Raw genomic sequence first — 24,776 nt, forward strand, 5'->3', positions numbered from 1 at the left:
GGGCTCAGGTCCTACTGCCCTGCTCAAGAGGGCCACACATAGCTACTGGATGTCTTTGTACCCTGGATTCCCTGCTATAAGCAGGGAAACCTTTTTTTGAGGAACCTGGACTTTGGAAAGTAATTCCCCCCAAAAAATGGTGGATTTTTCTCTCCAGCTTTTCTTAACTTTCCTTTTTTTTGAGATACTGTAGAGACTTAAAAACATGATTGATTTGTGCATGCCTTTATTTATTGAGCTATTTATGATGGGCACAGATTTCCCTAAGCCAAAAAACCCCCTCCCTCCTCCTTTCCCAGCCTTAGTAATCAGCTTCCTTGTGCTCCCACCCACACTACACTATTTTCCTCTGTCAAATCCTCCACCATTGGTTAAATTACCTAGGTGTGTGTTGGCTTTATCTTTTTTTTTTTGGTGAAATCTTATAATTTTTCAGGTCTACTTTGCACAAGTCCCTGTCATCCTCTTAGGGCTCTTGTACAACCTGCTTCTCTCCTGGCTGATTCTGTAAAAGGCCTGATTTCAACAAGCTGCTGAAGTCTGTCCTCTGGTCCCCATGATGATCATTGGTGTCCTTCAAGCCTCTCAAGTGCTTCAGAGCTACAGTGAATTGCAGATGTTTGGACTCCTTTGCACATGGATGTTAAATTTTCCCTTCTTTCATCCCTTTCTCAGCTGCTCCCCTTCCACGTGTTGCTGCCTTGCGCCCTGCAGCCTGCATTGCCTGCACACCTTTTCAGCCACCATTCTGTTAATGAGTGTATTTGGCACAGGCCCTGGTTTGCCACCAGGGTGCCCTGTCCCACACACATGCTACCAGCTGCCTTCTGACATGTGAAGACTCGCTTCACTCAGCATCTGTCATGTGAGCCCGTTTTAATCTAGGATGCTCTTTCCTTTTGGCTTCCCGCAGGGATCACAGGACCCTGTTTAATCCGTCTCCCTGTTGGTGTGTGGTTGAGTCATAGGAGGCTTTTCTGTTGCTACATCTAATAGAGCTTTGCTATCAGGAACAGAACATCAACCCGCTTGGCTGGGAGTCGGCGCTGTCACCCGACAGCTCTCCCTGTCTGGAATTGGTTTTGATTCTTTTCTTAGACTTCTCCCTCTCTGTGTCTTTCTCTCTAAAACATTAATTTCCTTTAATTAGAGCCGCCTTAACAATTCTTTTTCCCCCTCTCCTCAGTTAATTTCCTCTAATTAGAACCTCCTTAATAATTCTTTTGCTAAATCAATTTCCTTAGTTAGAACCACCCGCCATAATTCCTTCCCATCCTTTCAAAAGCTGTCGGAGCAGCTAAGTAAATTATGCTTCTGGATAACCTTTGTCTCTTACTTGGTATTTTAAAAGAAGAACTGTAACAGGTTAGACAGGCACAGATTCACCTTCCAGAGCTATGCTGGTCTGACCCCATTAGGTTATACTTAGCTGAGTGCTGTACTACTGTATATTTAATTAGGTGCTCTACCTGTTCCTCTGGAACTAAGGTAAGGCTGTATTTATGAATGAATTAAACATGACACGTCATTATCCAGCTTACATTTAACAGTGTCAAAATGCATCTTTAAACCAGATCAAATTGCTCTCTAAGAACATGTAAAACCTGCTGCCTCTGTTAGCTGTCCAGTGAGCCAGCCCTTCCTAACTTTGCCTCTGCAGCCTTGCTGGCTTTCTTCTTGGGGCAAGCCTTTGAAGCACTAGTAGTTTCTAAAACCTGATGGTTTTAAAAAGAGTGTTTTGTTTGTAATTTACACACTAACTATTAATGGCACATTGCTTCTCGGTCATGCTGTGGCCCACATCAGCAGTTGGTATAAATGGGGATGGGGGGTAGCTGATTTACACATTATGGACCTTGGGCCTGAGTTTCCTCTCTTACATTATGCAGTTTCTTCCCAGTTGAGATGGTGTTACACATTTCTCTATCTCTTCATGATGGACCATAAGGAAGCATCTCACTATGACCTTCCTGAAATCTACCAGGGTGACTTGCTCCATTTCCTGATTTTAGAAAGAAAACGGCCAAGTATTGATGCAGCTGGGAAGAGCCATTCAGTTTAGTGGTCTGGTTTTTTATGTAATTATGGAAAAACCAAAACAGACATAAGGAAACACATTGGAGCTGCAGAAACGCTCTCTTCCCACCACTGGTAGGTGCAGCACTGGTAGCAGATCAGATTCTCTTTTCTATTAACCCCTTTCTCAGGTTAGCAGGTACTACCAAGTAGGGATCTGATGGTTTCAACCAGTGTTGTTGTGAAGGAGAGCACTGCCCTTCTGTGACATGGTGCAATAAGGCCTAGTTCACATGAAACAGGCCAAAGAAAGCTACATCACGACAGTCTCTCAAGACTAGTTCTGGTCTTTTTAGCATAAGGACTTTCTCCCTCTTCTGGCTATGCCGAAGCTAAGCTGCATAGCATGCTCAGCGTCCTGATCACAAAGCAGAATGTCACCGTGTGCCCTGAAGAGTCTGCTCCAGTAAGGCAGATGGGCCCTTCAAACTTGTGAAGCACTTTTTACCACCATCTGATGAGAATCAGCAATGCCTCAGTGGGTGGATGCCTTGGGTGTCACTTGGCACAACAAGTGGAGTGATCCATAAGGAATGCGATATTCTACGGGGAGGCTTGCAGCCGCTCCATCCAATGTAAGTGTCACTGTCAGCTTTCTGGGCATGTTCAAAACATTTTAGCCAAGCTCAGCCACTGTGGAAAAGCTGTACTGCTGCCTTCTTAGACACTTCTTTCCTTCTGACCTTCCCAAGCCTCTAGTACTTCACAAAGTCTGTTCTGGAGGAAATGGCGCAGAAGCTGTAAGATCTACTTTATTTCCTTTGCAGTCTTAATAACTATACAGAAAACTCCGTTTGCCGTCACTTCCCATGGGTTGGATGGGAAAATTAAACAAATTAAGGTTTTTGCTTTTAACAAAATCCCTAATTTTTGATATGGGAACAGGATGTTTTTGGGCAATTTTACAAGGAGTAAAATGCTGGTGGTGCTGGAGAAAGGGTTCTTGGGGAAGGGTAGATTCTCTAAAAACATATGTTAGAAGGCTAAAAAAACGCTGTCTGTTCTTCTCAGAAGAGATGAGAGCAGGAAGAGGGAATCACCAGGCTGGATTGTTCAGACTGACAATCAACTACAATGGAAGAGATGTTCTCTATGCTCCTTGAGAAGCCCATCTTGCTGGTCTCCAGTCCATTCCAGCTGACGACAAAGAACAGCTAGAGATAGAGATAAGCAATCCAGTAGACAATGTTGAAGAGCAGGAAGGCGGTGGGGAAAAATACACGAGAGTAGGAGTCCAGGCGGGAGATGTGAATACGAACCCTCCCCTCCCGCCACATTCCTGTCTGACAGTCCTCAATGCAGCAGAAGAACCTCTCACATTCTTTTCCCTCCAAGCATGGGGAACCAGGGTCTTCATCCTCATCATCTTCGATCTCTGCAGGCCAGTGCATGATGTTGTTGATGTTGATGGTGGTAAAGGATGGCATCACCTGTGCACATGTAGGTGGCTGTAATGGGGGAGGAGTAGGTGAATTAAAGGGAAGGCAAAGACAAGAAAACATGTTCCAGACATCCAAAGCCCTCCATTTGGCAATAGGTCAGTTCATAGCATAGGTGCTGTTCAATGCACCTGGTTGTAAATCACTGCCTTGGTCTACTGTGGAGACTAGCAGCTACCTGCATGACTGTGCTTTTCCTCCCTGGCACCCTAGGACATAGCCTTAGTCAGCAGAAATCTAATTGCTCTGATTCCCCATCTCTGTTACTAATAGTTCAGAAACAGGACCTCTTTGATTTTAGCCGTGCTAGCCTCTTCCCTCATTCCCCTGAGCTCAGTTGTCTCTGAAGACACAGCACACAGTCCAGATGTGTCTTCTGGTTGCTGTAAGTTGCTGGGAAAAGGCTGTATGTACTCATAACCTCTTGGCCCAGGAGAAGAGGTGTATAATCAGCTCTCTCCACCCATGCTGGGCAATGAGGACATCTTTGGTGTCAGTTCTGTCTCAGTTCAGAGGCCTGTTTCAGCTAATGTGTCAGAAGTCCTGCCATGAGCTTGGGCAGATCTCAAGATGATGATGAACACGGTGTTCAGAATTCCCATACTCAGGAGGTCTTCCAAGGTACAGACCATAAGAGAAAGTACGTTTCTGCATCTCTGTGTACCAGCATAAAAACAAGAACGTGGATCACCCTGTCTTAAAGTGGACATTTACATTTGGTCATGTGAATTGTCATAAACCATACTGATAAGCTCTACAGCAATTTCAAAGAGGTGCCTGGCTCTGAGAGGGACCTTCTTGTCTAAGGGAGCATCAGCTGCTTTTTCTAGTCGTGTCTCATCTTTCAGGTGCTCAGACCTAGCACACAGAGTGGTCCAAGGACCTTATGAACGGTGTGGGTCAGGCACTAAACCAGATCAGCAATTTCCATGCAGGCTGAGGAGGGATATTTCTAAATAGCTTGGGGTTCTAACAGCACCCATCTCTGCTGGCCCCCTTGACCTACCAGCCTGGCTTTCCTGTTGTTGTGCTCAACTGGTTTCTTGTTTCCCACCAGGTAGTTGAGTGTAGCATACTCCATGAGAGCTGCGAAGACGAAGATGAAGCACACAGAGACAAAGAGGTCCATGGCTGTGATGTAGGAAACACGGGGAAGGTGCTTGCGGGAAATGGTACTCAGGGTGGTCATTGTCAACACAGTTGTGATACCTAAGAGAGAAAAGAGATGGTTTTAGTAATAAAGTAGAACACTTCTGTCTTCTACATGCATCCACCCCCCCCAGACATCCCCATTTACACTCTTCTGTGTGAGAGAAATTCCACTGGTTGTTTGGTCCCATTTTTGTTCTGCTCAGCAAGACTCTGGTCGTGAGGTTCCCTATAACAATGCTCTTATGGAAGAAGAGCTGTTCAAAACCCAAGTGTCACACAGGCCACCAATGTGGACTGGTAAAGGATCATGGAATTTGGACTCTGCTTAAGGCTGTACACAGGAAAAGAAGCTTTGATAACGGGAGGGCAAGGTAGTAAGCATCAGTCACAAGGATCCCTTTGTCACCTTGGACTAATTCTTACCCATAAGACTTCCACCTACTTGTCACTATTCTTCAGAGACAGCTCTTCACAATCTATTAATTTCTCAATGCAGAGGGCAAGTGGGGAGGAGATGACAAGGAATCTTTTTCGACTTGAATGAGGCTTGGAATTGTTTTTTGCAGCAGCAGTAAAGCTCACAGAACAAAATATCCGGTGCTGGTACCGTGATCTATCATCCACTGCTTTTTAGGATGTGGAGAAGAAGCAGCAAATCCACCTGTTCCTCCTTCTCTAGCATTCATGGAAACCAACCTGCCACCCCTTCCTGGTCAGCCCAATGGCTCAGGGTGGCAGCATAGCAAGAGATTTACATATTTGCTTTCTGTATTTGCATTAGCAGATGTGATGTGACTTCCCATATATTTGAAATGCCAATGGAACCGGTCCAGTTTATGTCTCCTTAATATAGACTGGCGGGTTTGAAATGTACTGGGGATCATTTGTATTAAGGATAGCAGGGACTCTGTAGAGAATACATCGCTCTTGATGTGCCGAGGTCCCTTCTCATAGAGATAGCCCCCTCTGGGAAAACTTGCCTTTGTTTTTTGAGTCAGCCACCATAGTGGTGTCAGCTGCACAGAACATTTTGCCTCTTGCTGTCCATTCCTTTCCCAGCCACAGACTATAGCATTCCCTCATCTCCATTGGAAATGACACTCCATTCCTCTTCCTGCTCTATCCATGGCCACCAAAGAAATTGATTTTGATAGGGAGGCGGGGAGAGATGGTCAGAATGGATGGATTCTGAATAGCCCTGCCTGATGCTGAAGGTCCCTTGCCTCTCCTCTTCCCTACCTCCCCTCAGAGGCTTGCAGGCAGGGCTGGGAATGCTATAGAAGGGAAAGTCAGCGGGGCTGATGGGAAGGATAGCATTGGGAAGCAGAGCTTGACAGCCGAAGTGCATTAAATATTCGTAAAGACCTCTCTAGTGCCTATCAGAGCAGGATTCAATCAACATAAGCATTTTCCTGCCTCAAAGAGCCACCGCAGGTTGCTGAGAAAATCTAAACAACAGGCAGAGCTGTTGCCACATCCTGGACTCCCACTGTGGTGTGACTGACAGAGAAAGGCTGTACCTACAGGGATGCCACATCCTGGGACTCTGTGGGTACAGCTGAGCAACTTTGTTCATTACCCTACAACCTTCGTGTCCTACACTGACCCCTTGAAAAGGGTTGAGGAAATGCAGAACGCACGCATGTGACAGGAGCCCTTGGCCAGCATCGCAATGCCACAGCTCACCCCTTCCCTCTCCTTTTTGGTACATGAGAATACCACAATGTCAACATGGAAAAGGCTGTGTTCAGGTCTCAGACTGAGATATGAGAGTGTTGTGCTACCCTGAAATAATCCAGTAGCCCAAGCTAGCACAGCTGGAGATTTGGTTGAGTGCGACGACAGTGTTACACATACAAAGATGGAAGAATGGACTATCCTCCAGGAAGCTGAATGATACCAGAAAATGGCACAGAAAAGTGCTTAAGGAGTTTTTTTACCTCAACACTGTCTACAAGCCTTGCAGAGTTCAACAAGCATCAGACATGCAACAACCTGTCTCTTACCCAGAGATGTCCTGGCTGGGGTAGAGTCTCTCTTGATCCAGAAGGAAACCCAGGAAAGAACAACAGTCAGGATGCAGGGAATGTAGGTCTGAATGGCAAAGTAACCCATACGTCTACTTAGGTCAAAAGAAACTGTCATCACCATATACTCCCCTAGGAAAAAGTAACAGAGACATTGGAATCACAATGTGCCTTCCTAAAACACAAAAATTAGCAAAGTTACAGAATTTGGAGTGTTTCTGCTGAGGTTTTCTTGTAGTTTTAACTGCCTGGCCAGCTGGTTTGGTGACTGGCTTTGTGGCTGCGCAGGTTGTAAGCTCCATGGGCAGCTGTGTGGCTGGCTCAGTAAGTTTAACGACTCTCCAGCACTGTGGCTGGCTGGTTTTATGGCTAATGGACCCTGTGGCTACCTGGCTGGCTCTGTAGTTGTCTGACTTAACGCCTTTGTGACTAATGGAAGAGCTGACTTTGTGGTTGCCCAGCTGGCTGCCTGGCTATGTGGCTACCAGGCTGCCTTTGTACAGTCCTGGCTGTGTGTCCAAGCACACTGAAAAACAGCCTGGAAAAGTTTCAGGGAAGAAACTACAGTGAGTATTCATCTTCAGCTGATTACTGTGAAGGTTTCTTTCCTATAGAAGCTATTTAGCTGTAACAGGCTACACGGCCTGGCTCGCTAACTATCTACCTGAGCTGTGACAAAGGAGGTGTCCTTCAATCACTTCCATTGAGACTCTAGTTCTGTCCCTGGAAAAGGCATGTGGTGCTGTACATCCTAATTGCTCATTTGGCAACTTACAGCTGAGGTTCTCCCTCTTTTTCAGAGGCTCCTAGTGAGTACTGGAAAAAAGCCACCTGACACTCCAGGGTTAAGACGGAGCTTGCAAGCAATTACTGGAAAAGAGAACTACAAACATCAGACAGACACTGGTGCATTCAAGACACTTTGACTGCACCACTTCTTGTCCTGGTTTGTGCTGCCTTTTCTACCCTGGTTAGAGGCTGGCTGCTGGTGCTGGCAACAGCAGCTTTCTGCAGCACTACCTCAACTTGCTGCTTCAGAGGGCTTGAAATATATGAGCTGACCCCATCTGCAGGAATCCAAAGAGGCTTTCCTCTGTTGTCTGTGGAAAGGAATGGGGATGTGAGCTATGATGAGGAGGTGGAGCCGAAGGGCCTCCATTCCCTGGTTTCTTCACACATGCAGCCTATTTCCTGTCTCTTCAAGCATAACTCGGGTGTTCTTCACCCCACACATTTTTACAGGGGGAAAGTTCTGATTTCTCCACCCTTGTTCTGATTATAAGCATCACCCAGGGATCATACAGTATGCACATACTGCAGCAAGAGAGCTCCGCCTCCTCTCCTTCCTGACCCTTCGGTTAGAGATAACTTCATTCACATCAGCATTGTCACAGTTCATACATGTCAATAGTTTTGTCCTACCCCTTCTTCGTCTTCCCCTCACCCTTCATCTCCAGCACTTCTGCTCCCTCAAGCAAAGGTCCATCCCTTCATCCTTACATTTCTCTGTGTCATTGTGATCCTCCTTCCCCACCACTGTGGAGCTGTCTGATGACTCCAATCCCTCCCATGAGGTCTCCACCACACTGGAGTTTCAGTGGGCTGGCTCCCTTTGCCTCACCTGCTCCAGTCCTGAGAACTTCTGAGGTGTTCCTCAGGCCAGTGAAGTCAAACTGGTAGAGCCTCCAAGTGCGCTGGTCAGAGACCTCAATGGAGTAGCGCCTCCAGCGATAGACGATCTCCTCGCGTGGGTATCCATCTGGGAAAAGAGGGAGGACATCAGTGAAAGACTTCATCATGTTCCTCCAGCTTACTGAGGCAGGTATTTCTGGTCCTTGTTGGACCTTCACTGCTCCTCATGACTACCTTCCTTTCTCAAGCATGAGTACACCAGGAATACAAAGCTGCCAACAAGGGAGGTAGCACGGCTGTGGCTGCTCTAACTATCTCTGTATCTCTTACCCTAGAAATTGACCTATGCATGGAAGAGGAAGGGTGCATTCTCCATGGAGAAGGGGACCCGGCTCCCACAGGCTGCTTCATGGCTTCTCCTTGCTCTGGTTTTCTTGGCAAAGAAACAAACCTACTGTGAAGCAGGGACCTTGACACCTACGAAAGAGCTCCTCAGAGTAGGGAAGGAGCGAGAGTTTGGCAGCCAAATAAAAGTGTGTTTCTAATTATCAAGCATGTGGGGCATGTACTGTTAATTAGCAAAGAACGAGGGATGGTGGGAGATGAGGGAATGATATCTCCTCAGCATGCTGCCTCTCTCTGAGGCACTTCAGAGCCATGTGAGCTGCATCTCTTCAGTGGCAGGGGAAGTGGGAGAGGCGAACCCGAGCTAAGATGACTAAACCAGTTTTCCAAGCAACGAGTGAGGACAGGAAACTCTTGGTGCAGAAAGGCTCCCTGCAAAATTATCAGTGGGGATGTGCCAACATCAACAGCCCTTTCTGCTAATGCGAATAGACAAGTGGGGACTAGGAGGGGAGGTCTGAGGCTCTGAGCTGAGGTCTGGAAAGCCAAGCTGTTGCCTCAGAGGGTGGGAGAAAGGGAGAAGATGCAAGGCAGGATGGATGCCATTTGTCTAGAGTGACCAGAAGATCAGTGGAATAATCACCCTTAACTTTCCACCCCAATTAAGGGACACTCAGAGGTGCTGTCAATCTGTCCCTGCAGACAGGCTCTGCTAGCCCAGGAGTGGGAGGAGGTTTCAGGGCATAGTGGGTAATGGTCCAAGAAGAGAGTCATAAGGATTAGGTGGAAAAGGGAGGATGGTCTTCCCGAAAGGTTTTACACCAGTGAGGTTTTTCTACTTGCCTTCTAAAGCTATTTAAACAATACATGTATACTCACAACTGGAAAAAACCAAAGGGCAGGAGTGAGTGTCCATTGGGAAATTCTGCAGCTGGAGCAGACATTCAGCCTCGATCGTCAGCCTGAGAGAAGAAGCGAGAGAGAAGGAGACTTAGATTTTGTGTTGAAGGTGGTTTGATTCCAACACCACAATGTGACAGAGGGATTCTCGCTTCCTTGAGAGAGAAACACTAATTTGTTGAAGATCAGTCTGTTTGCAGGAACATTTCAACACAGCACCAAAACAAAACATATGTTTGGGTATTTCTAAAGTGAGAAAAAACATCTAATTTTCACATTCAAAAAGCCTTTTTTATTTGGTAATTTTTTGAGATTCATTATGGGAGTGAGAATCTGTGGGAACAAAAGCTAAATGTTTATTATCAGAATGAAATAGATGGACTGACCAACATTAACTTTTAATGGACTTTGGTTTAGGAAACCATTTGTAGCTTTAGCTCTTTTTTAGGCATTATATGGAAAAACAGTTTGATTTTTGGGAAGCCTTCATCCTGGGAAGAGGAAGCCCATTCTGCAACCAGTACTGCACATCTACTCCCACCAGCACTGTGAGACATCCCCACTACTGTGTCCCAGGCCACCTGAAAACCTGCTCAGCTTTGACCAGCTCCTTGTTCCCTCACCTCAGCAGAAAGCTACAGGGCCTGCTGCATGTACCTGAGCGTGTAGAGCACTTTTCCATCATTCCAGATGCGAAGGAGCTGATTAGGAGTGGTTATCCAGTGGGAATCAGCCCGCTTGGAGTTCCTAAAAAAGGTGTCTGGGATCCAGATGCGGCTCACCATGTTGGTGTTGAGCGTGAGGGCCTTCAGGGTGCTGTTGAAACGAAGACGCCGGTCATACCATGTCTGAGCAAAGAAGATATCAATGGTGTATTCCTGTGAAAGGGAAGGAAGAATGTGTCCTTCTGAGAGGGATTCAGGCAAAGCATAGCCCTGTCCTCTGCTCTGCAGGTGCCATTCAGGAGTTACAGTCAGAACGTCTGCTTTCTAAGCCTAAGAGAAGGTGTTAGTGACCACTGATGCATTTCCAGGCTCATCTTTAGCTCAGGGTCAGGACATCCGTGGCACACTTGGGAAGAGCCAAAGACTGCATGCTGACTGGTGTGCTGAGCCATAGCATGTTTTGCCTGACCCATGGTTGGAAAGCCAAGACCATACAAACAAGGGCCTGGCCTTCCTCTTGATGGACAACTCAAGCCAAAAACTCCTTTTAAGCACAGGCATGAAGGGACAGTGTAGACGTTGGCTGAATCCAACCCTAAATTCAGCTACACCTTTAAAACACAGGCAAGGAAATCTGATCACCAGCTTACCAGAGAAGGCAAGCAGACAGCTCTTTCTGTTAGTTATTAGGATACAGCCCAGGAATGCTCCATACACCTAATTTGTACATACAGCAATAGTGGTGTTATGCATAAACCTAATGAGAATCCATCCCTTACTGCAGGACTTAGACTGTAAATGGTTTATTATACAGAAAATCAGGGCACTATGAGCTCCTGGGCAGATACCCCTTGCTGAAGATTAGAAAAGGAAGCTGGGGCAGGGGCTGCTCTGGACCCAGCCCTTGGTGCAACCGGTTCAAAAGCTTGAACAAGGGTGCACCGTGTTCTTTTACAGACAGAACATGGAGTCTCCACAAAATGAGGACCTTTGGTTTTAGTGGGAGAGGGTGTCCAAGCTCACCCCTAACTAGCATGTCTGGGAGGCAGCTCCTGCCCGGATTGGGCTGGCAGCAGTCCACCTCATTAACCCACCTTTCTGCTGCTTGCTGCTGTAAGCCAATTTGCTCCTTACCCTCTTTCTCAACCTGCCTGAGAAGGTGCTAATTAGTGCCATGCTGGAGCCTGTGTGGCACTCAGTGCCTGGCTGAACCAGACCCCCAAGTCCACTTCCACCAGCCCATCATAAACACTGTCACTTGCTCCTGACAGCTCTTCTCCAACCTGGGCTTTGCACCCTTTCACTCCTGTCAAACCCCCATGACCACAGAGGCATTATCTCCCTCTCTCCTGTGGACAGAGATGAACAGTGTCTGACTTTGCCATCTCTCCCTCTCATTCTCCTCCTCCCTCTATTGATTTATCTCAGTGGAATTTTTATGACTGCAGCACACCCTCCCTCTGCTGCCCTTGCTGCTGGTTCAGAGCTGACTCCTCAAACCATGCTGCTAAAATAGATGCTGTGCTCCTAGCGCGCTCCCTTAGACAGCTTGTCCTGCTGGGGCAGGCAGAGCAGGGCAGCGCACGACTCCCCACTTCACTTTCCTCCCCCTTGCTCCATTGTCAGCCAACCGGCGATGAGTGATTGGTACCAAAAACGTCCCTTGCATAGGAATGAGATCAAGAGAAAAGAACATTTGCCATCAGGCGGCCGAGTATGATCCTTCACCCTGGTTAGACACAGGCATGAGCAAAGGTGACCATGATGAGGTCCTCACGTATCTCTAAATGGGGACAGATGCAGCATGTTCAAAGTGATGGCATTGCCCCTGCAGTTCATTCAAAAGAGACATAAGGAGATAGCAGCAGCCCCCAAAGCCAAGCGCACAAGCATAGCCACTGCCCCAGGGCAGGAGGTGGGAAGAGCCCATTCCAGCATCTGAGTGCTCTGGATCGCACTAGGTATTGCTTGGGTGTAGGGTATGTGGTGATGAAGACATGGATGGGGCCATGAAACACTGAAATAGAGCACACAGATGGGCAAATCAGCACTGGCACAGCAGGGACAAGATGGGGTAATGGCAGCCCAAGAAAATAACATATATGGGGAGGCCTGACTTTATTCTGTTTGGGACTGTTTTCTTTTCCTTGCCAGCTTCCAGCTGTTGGGGCTAAAACCCTGTTTGAGCCAGTACAAGCTTACATTGCTCCTCCTAAGCAGTATCTGTGGTGTAGAAGAAAGCAACCAAAACCGCAATTATAAATCCATGTTAGATGCCTCTATCAATTTCTAACTCCTGACTGGAGTCATTTGTGAGCTCTTGCTTCTGGGGTGGCTGCTCAGGTTAGATGTCCTGCTGGGAAGTTCAGCATTCAGCACTGGGATAACCAGTGCTAATGTTTTGGGAGAGTGGAGGGTCAGCTATCCCAGGGGTTTAGTATTTGTTGTCAAGCAGAGATTTTCAGAAGGGATGAGCATTAAAGAGCTCCTCTTGTGCCATTCATAGCCAGCCTTTGCAAAAGGTGTAGTGCACAAGTCATTCAGCTCTTCTGAAAAACATGAGCTGTTATTGTCACTGTCCTGGTGTTTGATCTAATTTCAGAGGCTATTATTAGCACAGCTATTCGTGAGGAAGAACTTAGTAGCTGAGCTGGCTCCCTTGCCTGTATGTGAGGAACCCATTGGGAAATGTTGGCATTTACAAATGTATTTTCATTCAGAATTATCTGAGGCAAGATTTATATAAGAATGCTCCAGCCTTTGGGAGCACTTCTACCCTTCCAGTTCTCTCCCCCATCCCTGTTTGTGTGTGATGCTTGGTTGCTGGCTGGGGTTAAACCAGTTCCTGAAGACTTTAGCACTGCTCCTGCCAGGTGAGCTTTGCATTGGTGCTGGGGAACCTTGCATGACCGTGGCTCTGCAGGAGGAGCAAAGTGCTCAGACCTTTCTCTGAGTATTAATCAGATTCCACTTAGCTGTTGATATCTGATTAAAATAGGAGGTGTTTGACCATGGTTTCCCTGTGGTCATACTTCTGGAGGGAGATCCCAATACGATGCAGTCCAAGTTGTCTTCTGGAAGTGCCTCCCACTCTTACTGACCTTACAAGAGTCCAGGCTGATCAAGGCTGAAGAGCTGAAATTTGGCAGGATGAGCCCAGCCCCTAAAACTTGCTTCCTGCACCCCTGTAGTTTCTGTCTGCCCCTGATTCATTCTCAAGCATCAGAAAGAGACTTCTCAATACCTCAATTTCCCTGCGTAGAAAAAGGTTATTGTAAAATACGCCTCCAACACTACTGTACCATCTGCTGCGCAGCACATGGAGGTTGTTAACTTCTCTGTCAAAGCATGGGCTTTTTTAGTGTTTTCAACCAGAAGGAGCTAACGAAATAAGAGGAATCACTCTTCAGTTAGGTCGCGCCATTTAGATCACACGTGGGGTAGCACATGCATGTTGGCATGCATGCAGTTTCACATCAAATTTCAGTCACAGAATAATGAATCAAGCTACCCATAAGGCAATCACTGCCTATCCTAAATACTATCATGATCTTAAGGTCCTTTCCAACCCTAATTATTCTATGATTCTATGTGAGTTCATCCAGTTCTGGTGCTAGCTGTGCGGGTTCGTGCCCAGCTCAGCCTTTCAGCATGTCCCTGCTAGTCCCCTTGGTTACTGTCATCACACAGCACTGCTACACATCACTGCTCAGTCCTTGTTTTCCTCATGTGGGCAGCATGGATGGTGGTGGAAACTCAATTCCAAAAAAAAGACAAAATCTGAAAACACTTAATGGAAAAAACCTGTCCTGCAAAAGAGCATTTGTGGGAAATAAAGGGATGTGGAGTTGACAAGAATATTTCATCTTGGAAGCAAAAAAATAAAGCAACAACAAAAAGATTTTACTGCACTCACAAACCCTTTCATTTTTAAAGCCATAGTTTAAGTAAAAAGCCATGCAATTTCCATGTGAAAAGTAATTTCAAAGAAAAACCCCAAATTTTCCATCCAAAGGAAAATGAACAGGTTCAGAAATCAGCCTGTCACCAACACAAGAGAGTTTGGAGCTGGCCAGTGTTCTCAGTGTGCTGCCCTAAGCCCTGCTCTGTGGGTCACCTCAGCCACTCTGCCCTAACCTTCCCAGCCCCAGAGCACCCATTCCATTCCTGACATCCAAATACAGCCAGAACATCCAGCCTAGCCCCAGTTCACTCCTCCCTCTTCCTCTTCTCTCACCTCTGTGTGTATGTGCACACATATTGGAAATCAACCAGTTATTTCCAGTTGGATTTGGCCCCAGGAACTCTAGACTGATTTCTACCCTGGGTTTAGATGAGTAAGGGCTACCTGGTTTCAGACTAACAGCTTAAACTCACAGTGTTAGCATGACATAGCTTGAAATTAGCTGTTTGTATCTTCAGGTTACCTTGCACACCAAAAACTGGAGCTGTGCACTACCACAAGAACCTTTTCAAATGGCTCAATGCATGTGCAATTCAGCTGACCCCTCTCAAGTGTGCATTTAGTGGGATACAGAGGAATTGGTACCCCATGGCTCCTCTCTTCTTCCTCTGTGTTCTGTAAGAGCTCAGCTTTCCGACAAATGCCCAAGAGAGAAACAAAGCTGTGAGACGAAGAAGTCTTAAATGTTTTCCTAAAATAAGAAAAAGTTAAGGATTTAAAGGTGTTTTTTTAACAACAGCAACAAGAAAACCTCCAAATAGGGAAGACAGAACCTGGAAACAGGTTCCTCTATTTTTCTCTGCTGGAGAGAGAGTTTGGAAAAATCCTAAATAACAGTGAGAGGTTATGTCCTAGCCAGTCTCATTCTGGCTTTTGCTGTTCTGATTTTGGTTTTATTCATATAGTCCCTTTCCTCTGCACTTCCAAGCAAATCCCTTGCTGCAGTACAGTAAAGCAGGTTGCTTTTCTCAGAAGCATGGCCAGCATTCCGTGTGGGCTGATGTGAATCTTATGGATCTATGCTGTCAATCACAGAGCTAAGCAAAAGGAGCGTTACAGGCAAGCTCTTTGGGATGCTGCAGGTCAATGAGACCTCAGGACTTACTGGAAGAGACCCAGGAATGGGGTGTATTTCAAGCATTGGTAGGAGGCTCCATGCAGCCCAAGGCAAGCCAGGAAACTTCTCCAGTCTCTGTGCTCTGCAATACATGGGTCAGTCCAAACATCCCTGCTTCAGACACAACTGTATGCAACAACTCTATATCCCTGCACAGGTGAGCAGTTTCCTCTCCACGGCATCCCACACATCCCTCCTAGCATGCAATCCTCTCTGGCAAACCCCTGGAGCTCCATGTCCCAGGGAACACACTCAGTAATAGCAAAAAGTCTGGAGATGCTCTCCAGGCTAAATAACTAAACTAAATAAAATAACCTTGTTCTACAATATTCTTCAAATCTGATGCTCCACTTCTTGTCCCTACAGCTTGAGGGCAGGAACGTGCTTCTAGCATGACATGTGCAAGCACTCTCCAAAGGCAGCAAGCAGAGAGGACATGTACTAACAGCATATGCTAATGCCTGACACCACTTCAGATGCCAGTTGGGCAGCGTCAAGCTTCTCCTATGAGTGAGACACCTTGCTTGTGGATGCCTCCGTGTCCCTGTTCTGGGCTGTCTCCCCAGCACAAAGAGCAAAAGAATGAGGATCTAAGTTTCGTTATGTTTTGAAGGGTCTCCTCTACCTAAATCAGACCCCAGGCAGCTTTCTGGACATGATGCCGGAGTGGCTAGGGGAGCTCCCAACGACAAGAGGAGCAGAGCTCTGATGATCAAGGTGACACACTGAACTTCCCATCTGTTTCACTTCTGCAGCAACATCAACATCAGCAGCGCTGTCCTTGTCTCAGTGTTTTTCACCTCTGCCCAGGGAATCTCAGCTGAAACAATGTTCTTTTTACAATACAAACTCGCTGTTAAAACCCATCACCACGTCCTGTGCTTGTGCCAGGAGCCTTCAAACAAGACTTGCTGTACATACTGCTCTGTCCACTGCAAAGTCTCCAATCACAGCTTGCTCACCTTTGGGGTCTGCAGACAGGAACTGGACAGGGCTTTCAAAGCCAAGTGCTGGCTCCTGAAATCTCTACCTGCCCATTCCCACACACATCTGCTCATGCCTGATACCATCTTGAGGTGGAGGCTGATTGCTATGGTGCCCTGGCACATGCAGCCTCTTACTGTGAGCCCCAGGAGCACCTGACCTGGATGTGTGTGTTTCAGCAGCTGATTAACAGTCATTACCCAAAGGATCAAGGAAAGACCTTGAATGGAGACATGGCATCAGCCAGGTTCTTGTTTATAGAAGCACAATCTGTCTGCACTGTCCTCAACAAGGTTATTACTAAGAAGGCAGAGGTGTAGGTACAGGATGTATACAGATGGGGCAGAATTAATTAAAAGGTACTGAACACTTCAATGAAGTATTATGCAAAACACCACAGGGAAGGAGCTGCCTCCTTTTAGCTTAGTTTTTCACCACTCTCAGGACAAGACATACCCTGGGTGGAAAGTCTGATGCAAACAAGGATGCAGCCCAGTTACCACGATCTCTATAAAATTCCTGGGCTGCTTGCAGTGCAAAGCCACCCTTGTCCAAAGTCTTGTTTTCACGTCAAACCTTACTGCTAAATGCTTAAATGCTCCCTGTGATGTTGGGCTTGAAGCACCCTTGTGCCAGAAGAAGAGAGCAGGCAGGGGAAGAGAAGAGGTGAGCACAGAAGCACATAGGATAACTAGAACTGAATACATAGCACTTCAGGCAGGTGCTCTTGTTAATTTGTCCTTTATGTTCATGGGGTATTTGAGAGGACAAAAAGAAAAAGACAAACCTTCTCACCGCCTGCATTAACCCCTAGGATTGCTCCTCCAGGACAGCTTGGCCAGATTCAGATGAGAAGCTGGAATTTCTTTAATTGCATTTTCCATTCCCATGTCACCCACCATGATTAAAATGAACCAGCATGGACAATCTAATACTGCCCAGGACTGCGAGAGCAGCTGCTGCAGCTCCCCTTTACCAGTCAGAGGAAGGTAGGAGAACCCATGAATCCCAGTTTCCAGTCCTAAACATTCCAGGGAAGAGGTGTCTGGGATGGGCAGTTTGTTGCCATATAATTTCCCATCCCCATCTCACCTTCCTATGGGACTTTGCTTTGCCTAGTAAGGACATCTTCTCTTCAGGGCATGGACTATCTCTCTCTGTGGTCTGAAAGGTGTCTAGCGGTCTCAGGTGGATGCCAACTCTCTTACAAAGACAAAATCCCTCCCACTTGAGTCTTAGTGATGGAGAAATTGCTATAGAAGTTGTGCTTTGAGGTCAAGACAGGAAGGAAAGGGTAGTCAAGACAGGGAAGTATAGGAGCTATGCTTTCTGTATGGATCAGAGTCAGGAGCTTCCTTCCAGGGCAGGGATTTCATGGCATGGCAAAGCAGCATGCAGAACCAGAGGGGTTAAGAATGGGCAGACAATGTCAGACAGTGTCCCTCTGTCCTGACAAGCTCCTAAAACAGTGGCCAGTCACAGAGTGTAAGGAGCAGGAAAATCACTACAGCCTTCTCCTAAATACACGCCCTCCTGCATGAGGAGGAGATGGGGACAGAGTACTCTGCTCCAGTGACTCTTTCAAGGAAACTTATCCCACATTGTCTCTCATGCCCCCTTGCTGTGCTTGCCAGCTTTCCCTTCCTGCCCTGCCAGTTTCTTGATTTAGCTCCTTCTCCCTGCTTCATTTTGTTTTTCCTTTCGCAGTTCTTCTCAAGCCACCAAAGAATCACAGCTGAGCCCTAATGAGATTTCAAGGGAGTACCAGGCTGAGGAAAGCAGCTGGGAGGAATGAATCAGGTTACAGAGAAAGAACAATTTCTTTCTGTCTCCCCTGCTGGGTATTTGAAGGGCAAAGCGAGCTGGACTGCAGTTACAGAAGGGACACCAGGCCAGCTGATTCTCCTTTCCAGGCATACATCCACACATCCCAAGTGTGATGGTCACTTGGAAGCCAGGACACCAGCTGCCAGGCAAGCAGGACCTGCAGAGCTCTGCTGCTCTGTGCTGCCCGCTTTCCATAGCACACCGTGGCTGCAAAAGAAGAACCTCCTCAGAAACTGGGGGCCGGTTTCCCAGTCTTTGTTTCCAGCTCCCAACTGTTTTGTAGAGACCCAGCCTACTGCAGATGACTCCTTTAAAACTCAACTACTCTACCTTCCCCAGGTCTCATAGATGGCTTTAGGACATGTTTAGATATAAGACATAAGGAATGCACTGGCAGAGCTTGTACAACCCAAAATCATACATAGAAAGAAACCAATTTTGGCTCTTGATCTTAGTGCAAAGTTTCCATGAGCTGGACAGCCCATTCTCTGCTGCTCCTTGCCAAACCCCAGCACTTGGACCTGCCTTTGGCTTTTTGTGATAGCAGCAATGCTGAGGTATTTTCACCTCCTCTCCTGCTGCTCCAGTGGGACAGGAGCGGTGTTTAAACAGCCCCAACCTTGCTGCTAAGAACTGGAGTGAAGCTTGCAGGAAGCTGCACGCAGAGCTAACATCCAGTCATGAGCAGCTTGGCTTCACACAATGACTTACTCCTCCCTTGTAGAGCAAACTGGGTGCCCAACATCCCATTCCCACTGCTTCCATCCCCTGACTTCTCTGCAGGGACCCTTTCTCCCCAAGCCTCCTGGTGAGATTTACTCTGCAAATGCTTCTGGCACACTGCTCCAAGCCATGTCACCACTGTGGCTCTTTGTTGTGGCAGGGACAACCAGGCTCCATTGTGCCTTCTCACAAGGCACAGGTTCATGTGGCAAACTAAGGCTGCAAGCTCTGGACAGGTCTGTCAGTCTATCAGTGCCAGACCATGAAAGGAAAGAGTTGTCTTGAATATTACAGTTCTCTTTGCTTTCAGCTTTTCTTTTCAAGGAGCAAATGAAGAGAAGATCAGCTAGTTATCACCTCAACATAATCCTCCTACCTCTCCTTGTGGCTGTAAGAATAACCAACCTAACTCCCACAGGCTTTTCCCACTTCTCTACCCCACGTGTCATCACTACACCACTAGGGTGGCTTTGGGTTTCTGTGGAGGAGAATGGCAGCCCAAGGGGCACAGGTCTGGTGTGGGAGGTGTAACAGGTACACTGGCAAAGCTGGAGGGAAACAGAAGCAGACTGGGGGGAAGTACCAGAAACAAGGCTTACAGCATTTGCAAAGTCCCCACTCTGACCTCCCCTGTTCCCCACCACATGGAGACAAGGTGTTTCCCCACCCACATAAGTGTTTTGGTTCACACATCCCATGTGCATCTGCCTGTGGGTGAGCCACTGTCACTGCCTGCAGTTCCCCTGTTGAGCAAAGCTCATCAGATGGTTAGAGCCATTTCCAGCTAACTGCAGGTCACAGCACAGCCACAGGAATCCTCACAGCAAAGCCTTCCGAACATGAAGATGGACAAGCAAGTCGCATACCAAGGTCCCCAGGTACCATCACCTCCATGCTACCAGCACTCAGCAAACCCAAAGCCCTGACCAGACCCAGTGCCCCATGCACTGATTTCCTTGGGAATTGGTGGGGTTCAGTCTCAGCAGTGCTGGTAGGAAACAGCTGCAGCATCAGCAAACCCACAGCGGGGAAGGATGGATTGCTGCTGACCACTGTGAGGCAGATGATGTGAAGATCTACCTACCTACCCACTTGTTGCGCCTAACATGTACCTCCTACCAGCACAACAGACACCAAGCTGAAGGTGCAAAGGCACAAAGGAAGTGTCTGGAGGTACAGGGGAGATGCGAGGGGTTGCAGGGAGGAGAGGACAAGCACTGCCTCAGCCTAGCCAGCCCTGGTGCATGGGGAGGCTCCGGCTGGCAGTATCACTGCTCCACTGCTGCTCGCTTGCAATTTGTATCATGGGCAATTAAACCCTTCCTGTGCACGGAGATGGGATGTAATAGCCTGAATATTCAGCCTTTAACATCAAGGCATGAAGAGGTCCTTGAAGCATATTGCCTCTGGTTACCCAGTGCCATTGAATTCTGAGAAATGGTCTCCATTTCACAACACATTTCTAGCAGATTTCACATCAGCCTTTTACGGGAGATGCTGGTTGCAGGAAATAAAGAGAACTGATTTCTACTGGAAAGAAAAAAGGAAGTTTTGTTGAAAATATATTAAAATTCTCCAAACCTAGAATGAATTTCCTCAAGCTCATCATTTCATTCAGACACATTTCTTCTTCTATAAGCTCACAAAGCATTTTGCTTTACCCTTATCTCTTTGATTCGCTTCATTTTGACTTTTATTTTCAAACGCTCATTTTCATGCTTTACTTATAGGATAGGATTTATCACCACATGAAAAGCAATCAAAACAATCTGATGATGCTAAACATAAATATTTTGATTGTCTCTAGACCCGTTTTCCTGCAGAAATGTGGAAGAATTTTGGCTGTTTGTCTCAACTGGGAGGGAACAGTGAGGCTCCCTCCTCTACAATGCTGTCTGTTCACCCTAGACCAGAAACCCTGGCCTCTGACCAGCTCTTTGACTTGGCTCTCACACACCTGAAATATCCAGACCTCTCCTGTGGAGAGATCTAAAGCCTTCGGTTCGAATAAATCAACTCTGCCTTAAGAATAATTCAGCCCGTCAAGTGAAAACTATTGGCACAGCTCAGAGCCTATATCTTTCAAATTTGACACAATAGTGCTTTTCCTTTGACTTGGAAGAATCAATTTAATGAGGTTCAGAGCACAGATCAGTATCTGAATCAAACATATGCTTCTTTGGCTGTCCATGCACACATGCCTCTGTAAGGAGGAGCAGGACCATTGAGGACCACAAAGCAACTCAATGATCTAACATGCTTGTGATGGAGATGGCTGCATCCATGCTTTTCCCCACAAGATGCAGCTGAACACTGCAGCTCCAAGCCTCAGCCTGCAGCTCCCAGGCACATCGCTACCAGTGTGTGTGGGCAAGGTTGCATTCTCACCACCCATTAATGTGCATCACTGCAAAGCCTCTTTTAATGCCCTGCCAGAGGGCAAAGCTCCTACCAAACCAAGAGAGAGCTGCTCGCTGCCTCGGTTGCCCAGGGAGGGAATGTCCCTGCAGCCAGGTTCCAGTAAGGAGAGAATCCTGGTCGGTGGAAAACTGTCATCATGGACCATTAACAGCCAGACACCTAATTGCTGGCACACACCTCTGGAAGGGGAGACCAAGCATAGCTGCTGTGGTCATGATCTGAGTTAGAAAAGGTTTTATGCGGGCAAGGGTGAGGAATATGAGTTACAACGTTCTCAAGCTGGGCATGGTGAGCACATCAGCTCCTCGGGAAGCACTGACAGTAAGCATGCCTGCAAGGGTTCAGGGCGAAAAACCAACCCCTCTGCATTCAGCCTGGCTGAAGAAATGGGAGTTTTCTGCAAAGGCTGGCACAAAATGAATGCGGGATTGAGCCATTCCCGCCAGCAGAAGGCCGGAAATCGGATCCGTGAAGGAACTACAAGAGCTGCTTCCTTCATTATGAATGTTGATTTGTCCCCTGTTGCTGGAGGGCCAGAGCCTGGCCAAGCTGTGTGGAGCACCTGTGTGCCAGGACTGATGCTGCAGCATAAGAAACCTGACCAAACACAGCCACGTTCCCCGTTTAGTGTCGGGCTGTGAGCACGGATGTTCATTAATTTTAGGGCTTTGCTCTCCAGAAGTGCCTCTGAAGAAAAGCAGTTTTCTCCCCAGGACGCTGCTGTCCAGATTTTCATATTTTATTTAGCCCCCAGTTTTAAAGGCAAAACCCCAGTGCTTTGTTCATCTGCACTGATAACGGGCTCCTCGTGTTTCCTGCACAATAAACAGCCTATAAATAAAATACCAACATGGATGTCACACAGAAAATATCTGGAGGGGATTAGTGTGAGTTCTGGATAATAAAAGGAGCCAGTTGAATTATTCATGGTGAATAAATGAGCACTTTCCCAGTCTGGGAGCAGACCCCAAAACTTGCGGAAGCTCCTGGGATACAGTCAGGATGAGAGCAACTCATTTATCTCATTAGACCTTCTGTTGCGGTTTGTGCTTTGTCCCACAAGTCACAGATGACTGGTGCTATTCCTCAGTGGCCTCCTGATTTATTTTGTTTCTGAAGGCAATGACAAACGATGGCTACAGGACAGGCACTGCCCTTCATCGTGTGCCCGACCTCACCGTCACGCCAACACGAGCAGCTACGTGAGGGACAGGCTCTATCCTAGCACTTGGGCACACAGGAATGATCCCTGAACATCAAGGAATCAGGAGACAGGAGCACTCTCCAAGCAAGTGAGTATTTGTGAAGACATTATAAATGCACCATCAGCTCCAGCGGTGCTGAGCCATCACTCAGGCATGGAAACTAATGGCCAGAAAAAGCACTGGTGCCCTTAGTGAGTAATACCAATTTCTCAACACTTTACATTTGTGCTATACTCATCTTTATCAGGAACCAAACCCCCACCTAGCTCATTACAAGAGCACATGTCTTGTGCAGCCTCACTAGATTCATGCTGATGACCAACTCTTGCTGCACACCAGGCAGGCCAAGAAGAGCTCAGAATCCCTGGCAGAGAGACCTGTGGCATGCTTCAGGCATTGCAGTGCAGCCTAGAAGTGGGTGCATCTGGGCTATTGCCTCCTAGACAGATGATTTGTGAAGCATTTTGAAGTCCCTTCAGTTGAGAAGTGCTGTGCAACTGCTGGAGTCTATTATCAGGGAAGAAGGGAAGGGGGGAAGGTAACAAATTTCCTTTACCTATAGGCTTATCTTGTGCTCCAGAGAAACATATTCAAGCGTTTTTAAAAGTGCCATTTTCATTTCCTTCCTACTTATTCCAAAGCAGCCAAAGCTAAGTATAATCAGGACTTAAGTATTCCTCAGAGCCAGACAATTATTACCGGTCTCGGTTTCCCCATCTATTAAGAAGAAGCAAAGATATTAACCCAAGCCTTGCAGCAGGACACCACGGCTGTAACCCAAGGCTTCCTGCTGTGACTCCCACACTAATGCCTTCCGACAAAGCACAACTGCCAGTGCTCGGGATGCAGCTTCACTTCCATGTGGAGATGCCTCAAATTGTGCTCTCCACAAAGGTGGCTCAGTCCTGCACAGCTTCAGTGGAACCTGGCTCCTCTCCTGGGGATCTTGGCCCCTGCTGCTGGGGTAGCTCAGCCATTCACAGGCAGCTGCCGGCTTGCTGCCCACTGATAACAGGACATTGATGGGGATTTTACCTAAAGAGCTGCAGTTCAGCAGCTCCAAGGGGGGAGGAAGCAATCCTTGGAAGAGGGTTGTGCCCACAGCCACTGCCTCCCTGCCCCACTAAGCCATCCCTGCACAAAGAGCACCCAAAAGCAACAATGAAGTGTCCCAGGTCCCCAGGCTGGCTTTGTCACAGCAGCTCCCTTCCTCTCCACTAACCCTTGTCAGCTTTAACTCTGAAAGGCAAACCTCCCTCCCCGGCTCCTCAGGATTTACATGAAAGCAGTCAGTGGGGAGTTCTTTTCATTCATGCTGGGCTTATACTTCTAAATTATAAAGTGTGTCAAATGAGGATTTAATTTATACTTAACAAGACAACGTTTGTAAATTAATTATTCATCAGCTGATAACGAATAAACATTTCCCCTTTCCCTCCCTCCCCCTTTTTCACGGTGTTTTCACAAATGCACCTCACATGTAAATCTATTCAATCTATTCTGCAGTACTACAGACGTGGCAAAATATGTTCTTCATCCTCAATTTTGTTAGCGTGTTGCATGGTAACTAATGCAGCCAGGCACAGCATTATGAATTTAATTGTGTGCAGCACCTCCCTCCTAAAGAGGGAAGGGAGGAATATTCAACACGTATTTGGACTATCACCCTCGTGGGGTTGCAGTCCCCTGCTCACAGCCAGAGATAAGAAAATAATTTGCTGCAATGAGGGAGGTAGGAGCTTAGCCCTGCCTGCTGGAAATCACAGGCACTTCAGAGGCAGCAGAATCGAGCCCCTGGTGAATGATGGATGGCAATTTTGCTCTTTCTATCTTCATTACCAGTAAAGAATCAGGTTGAGGTGATGCACAATCCCAGCAAAAGAGCTGTCATTCAGTTATGCTACAAGATTTGGCACACAAGGGTTTAACCTCACATATACTAAAGAGAGGAGTCTCCAGCACCTAAACTAACCCTGACTACACTGCCTCTGACTCCAGACAGCTGAAGCAGGTAAGGCAGCAGGTCCCTGGATGAATGGCGTGTCTCCATTCACTTTGGTCAGGAGGCTACCGTAGTGTTTGGGCTACATTCTCAGTGTTTAACTCCTCAAGCCTCATGCTTGGCTTGGTGCAAGAAAGGAAGAAAAGGACATTCAGCTCTGACTTCAAGGAGGAATCTCTGGGCAGGACTGGCTCCATCCCCAAGCTCAGAACAGAAGCACTTTTTCCGCTCCCACCCATGCTGGCTCTTGTGGTCGCTTCACGGGCATCCACAGGACTGAAAGACACTCAGCCCCAG

General features: G+C 47.3%; 1 protein-coding gene across 1 annotated transcript in view; it reads right to left on the bottom strand.

The window, feature by feature from the left end:
- Positions 1-209: 209 nt before the first annotated feature.
- Positions 210-24,776, bottom strand: part of LOC133214079 (gamma-aminobutyric acid receptor subunit gamma-4) — a 35,316-nt gene continuing 10,749 nt past the window's right edge. Inside the window, exons 4-9 of the mRNA XM_061356761.1 lie at positions 10,229-10,449; positions 9,551-9,633; positions 8,316-8,453; positions 6,674-6,826; positions 4,522-4,724; positions 210-3,524 (exon numbers count right to left, since the gene is read on the bottom strand). Of these exons, the coding sequence (XP_061212745.1) occupies positions 3,231-3,524; positions 4,522-4,724; positions 6,674-6,826; positions 8,316-8,453; positions 9,551-9,633; positions 10,229-10,449 (1,092 nt within the window). The 3' untranslated portion in view covers positions 210-3,230. The remainder of the gene's footprint in view (positions 3,525-4,521; positions 4,725-6,673; positions 6,827-8,315; positions 8,454-9,550; positions 9,634-10,228; positions 10,450-24,776) is intronic.

The sequence above is a fragment of the Neopsephotus bourkii genome, unplaced genomic scaffold (assembly GCF_033783945.1).
Source record: "Neopsephotus bourkii isolate Nb327-2 ecotype Australia unplaced genomic scaffold, CSIRO-AGI_Nbou_v1 NB_867, whole genome shotgun sequence".
Lineage (NCBI taxonomy): Eukaryota > Metazoa > Chordata > Aves > Psittaciformes > Psittacidae > Neopsephotus > Neopsephotus bourkii.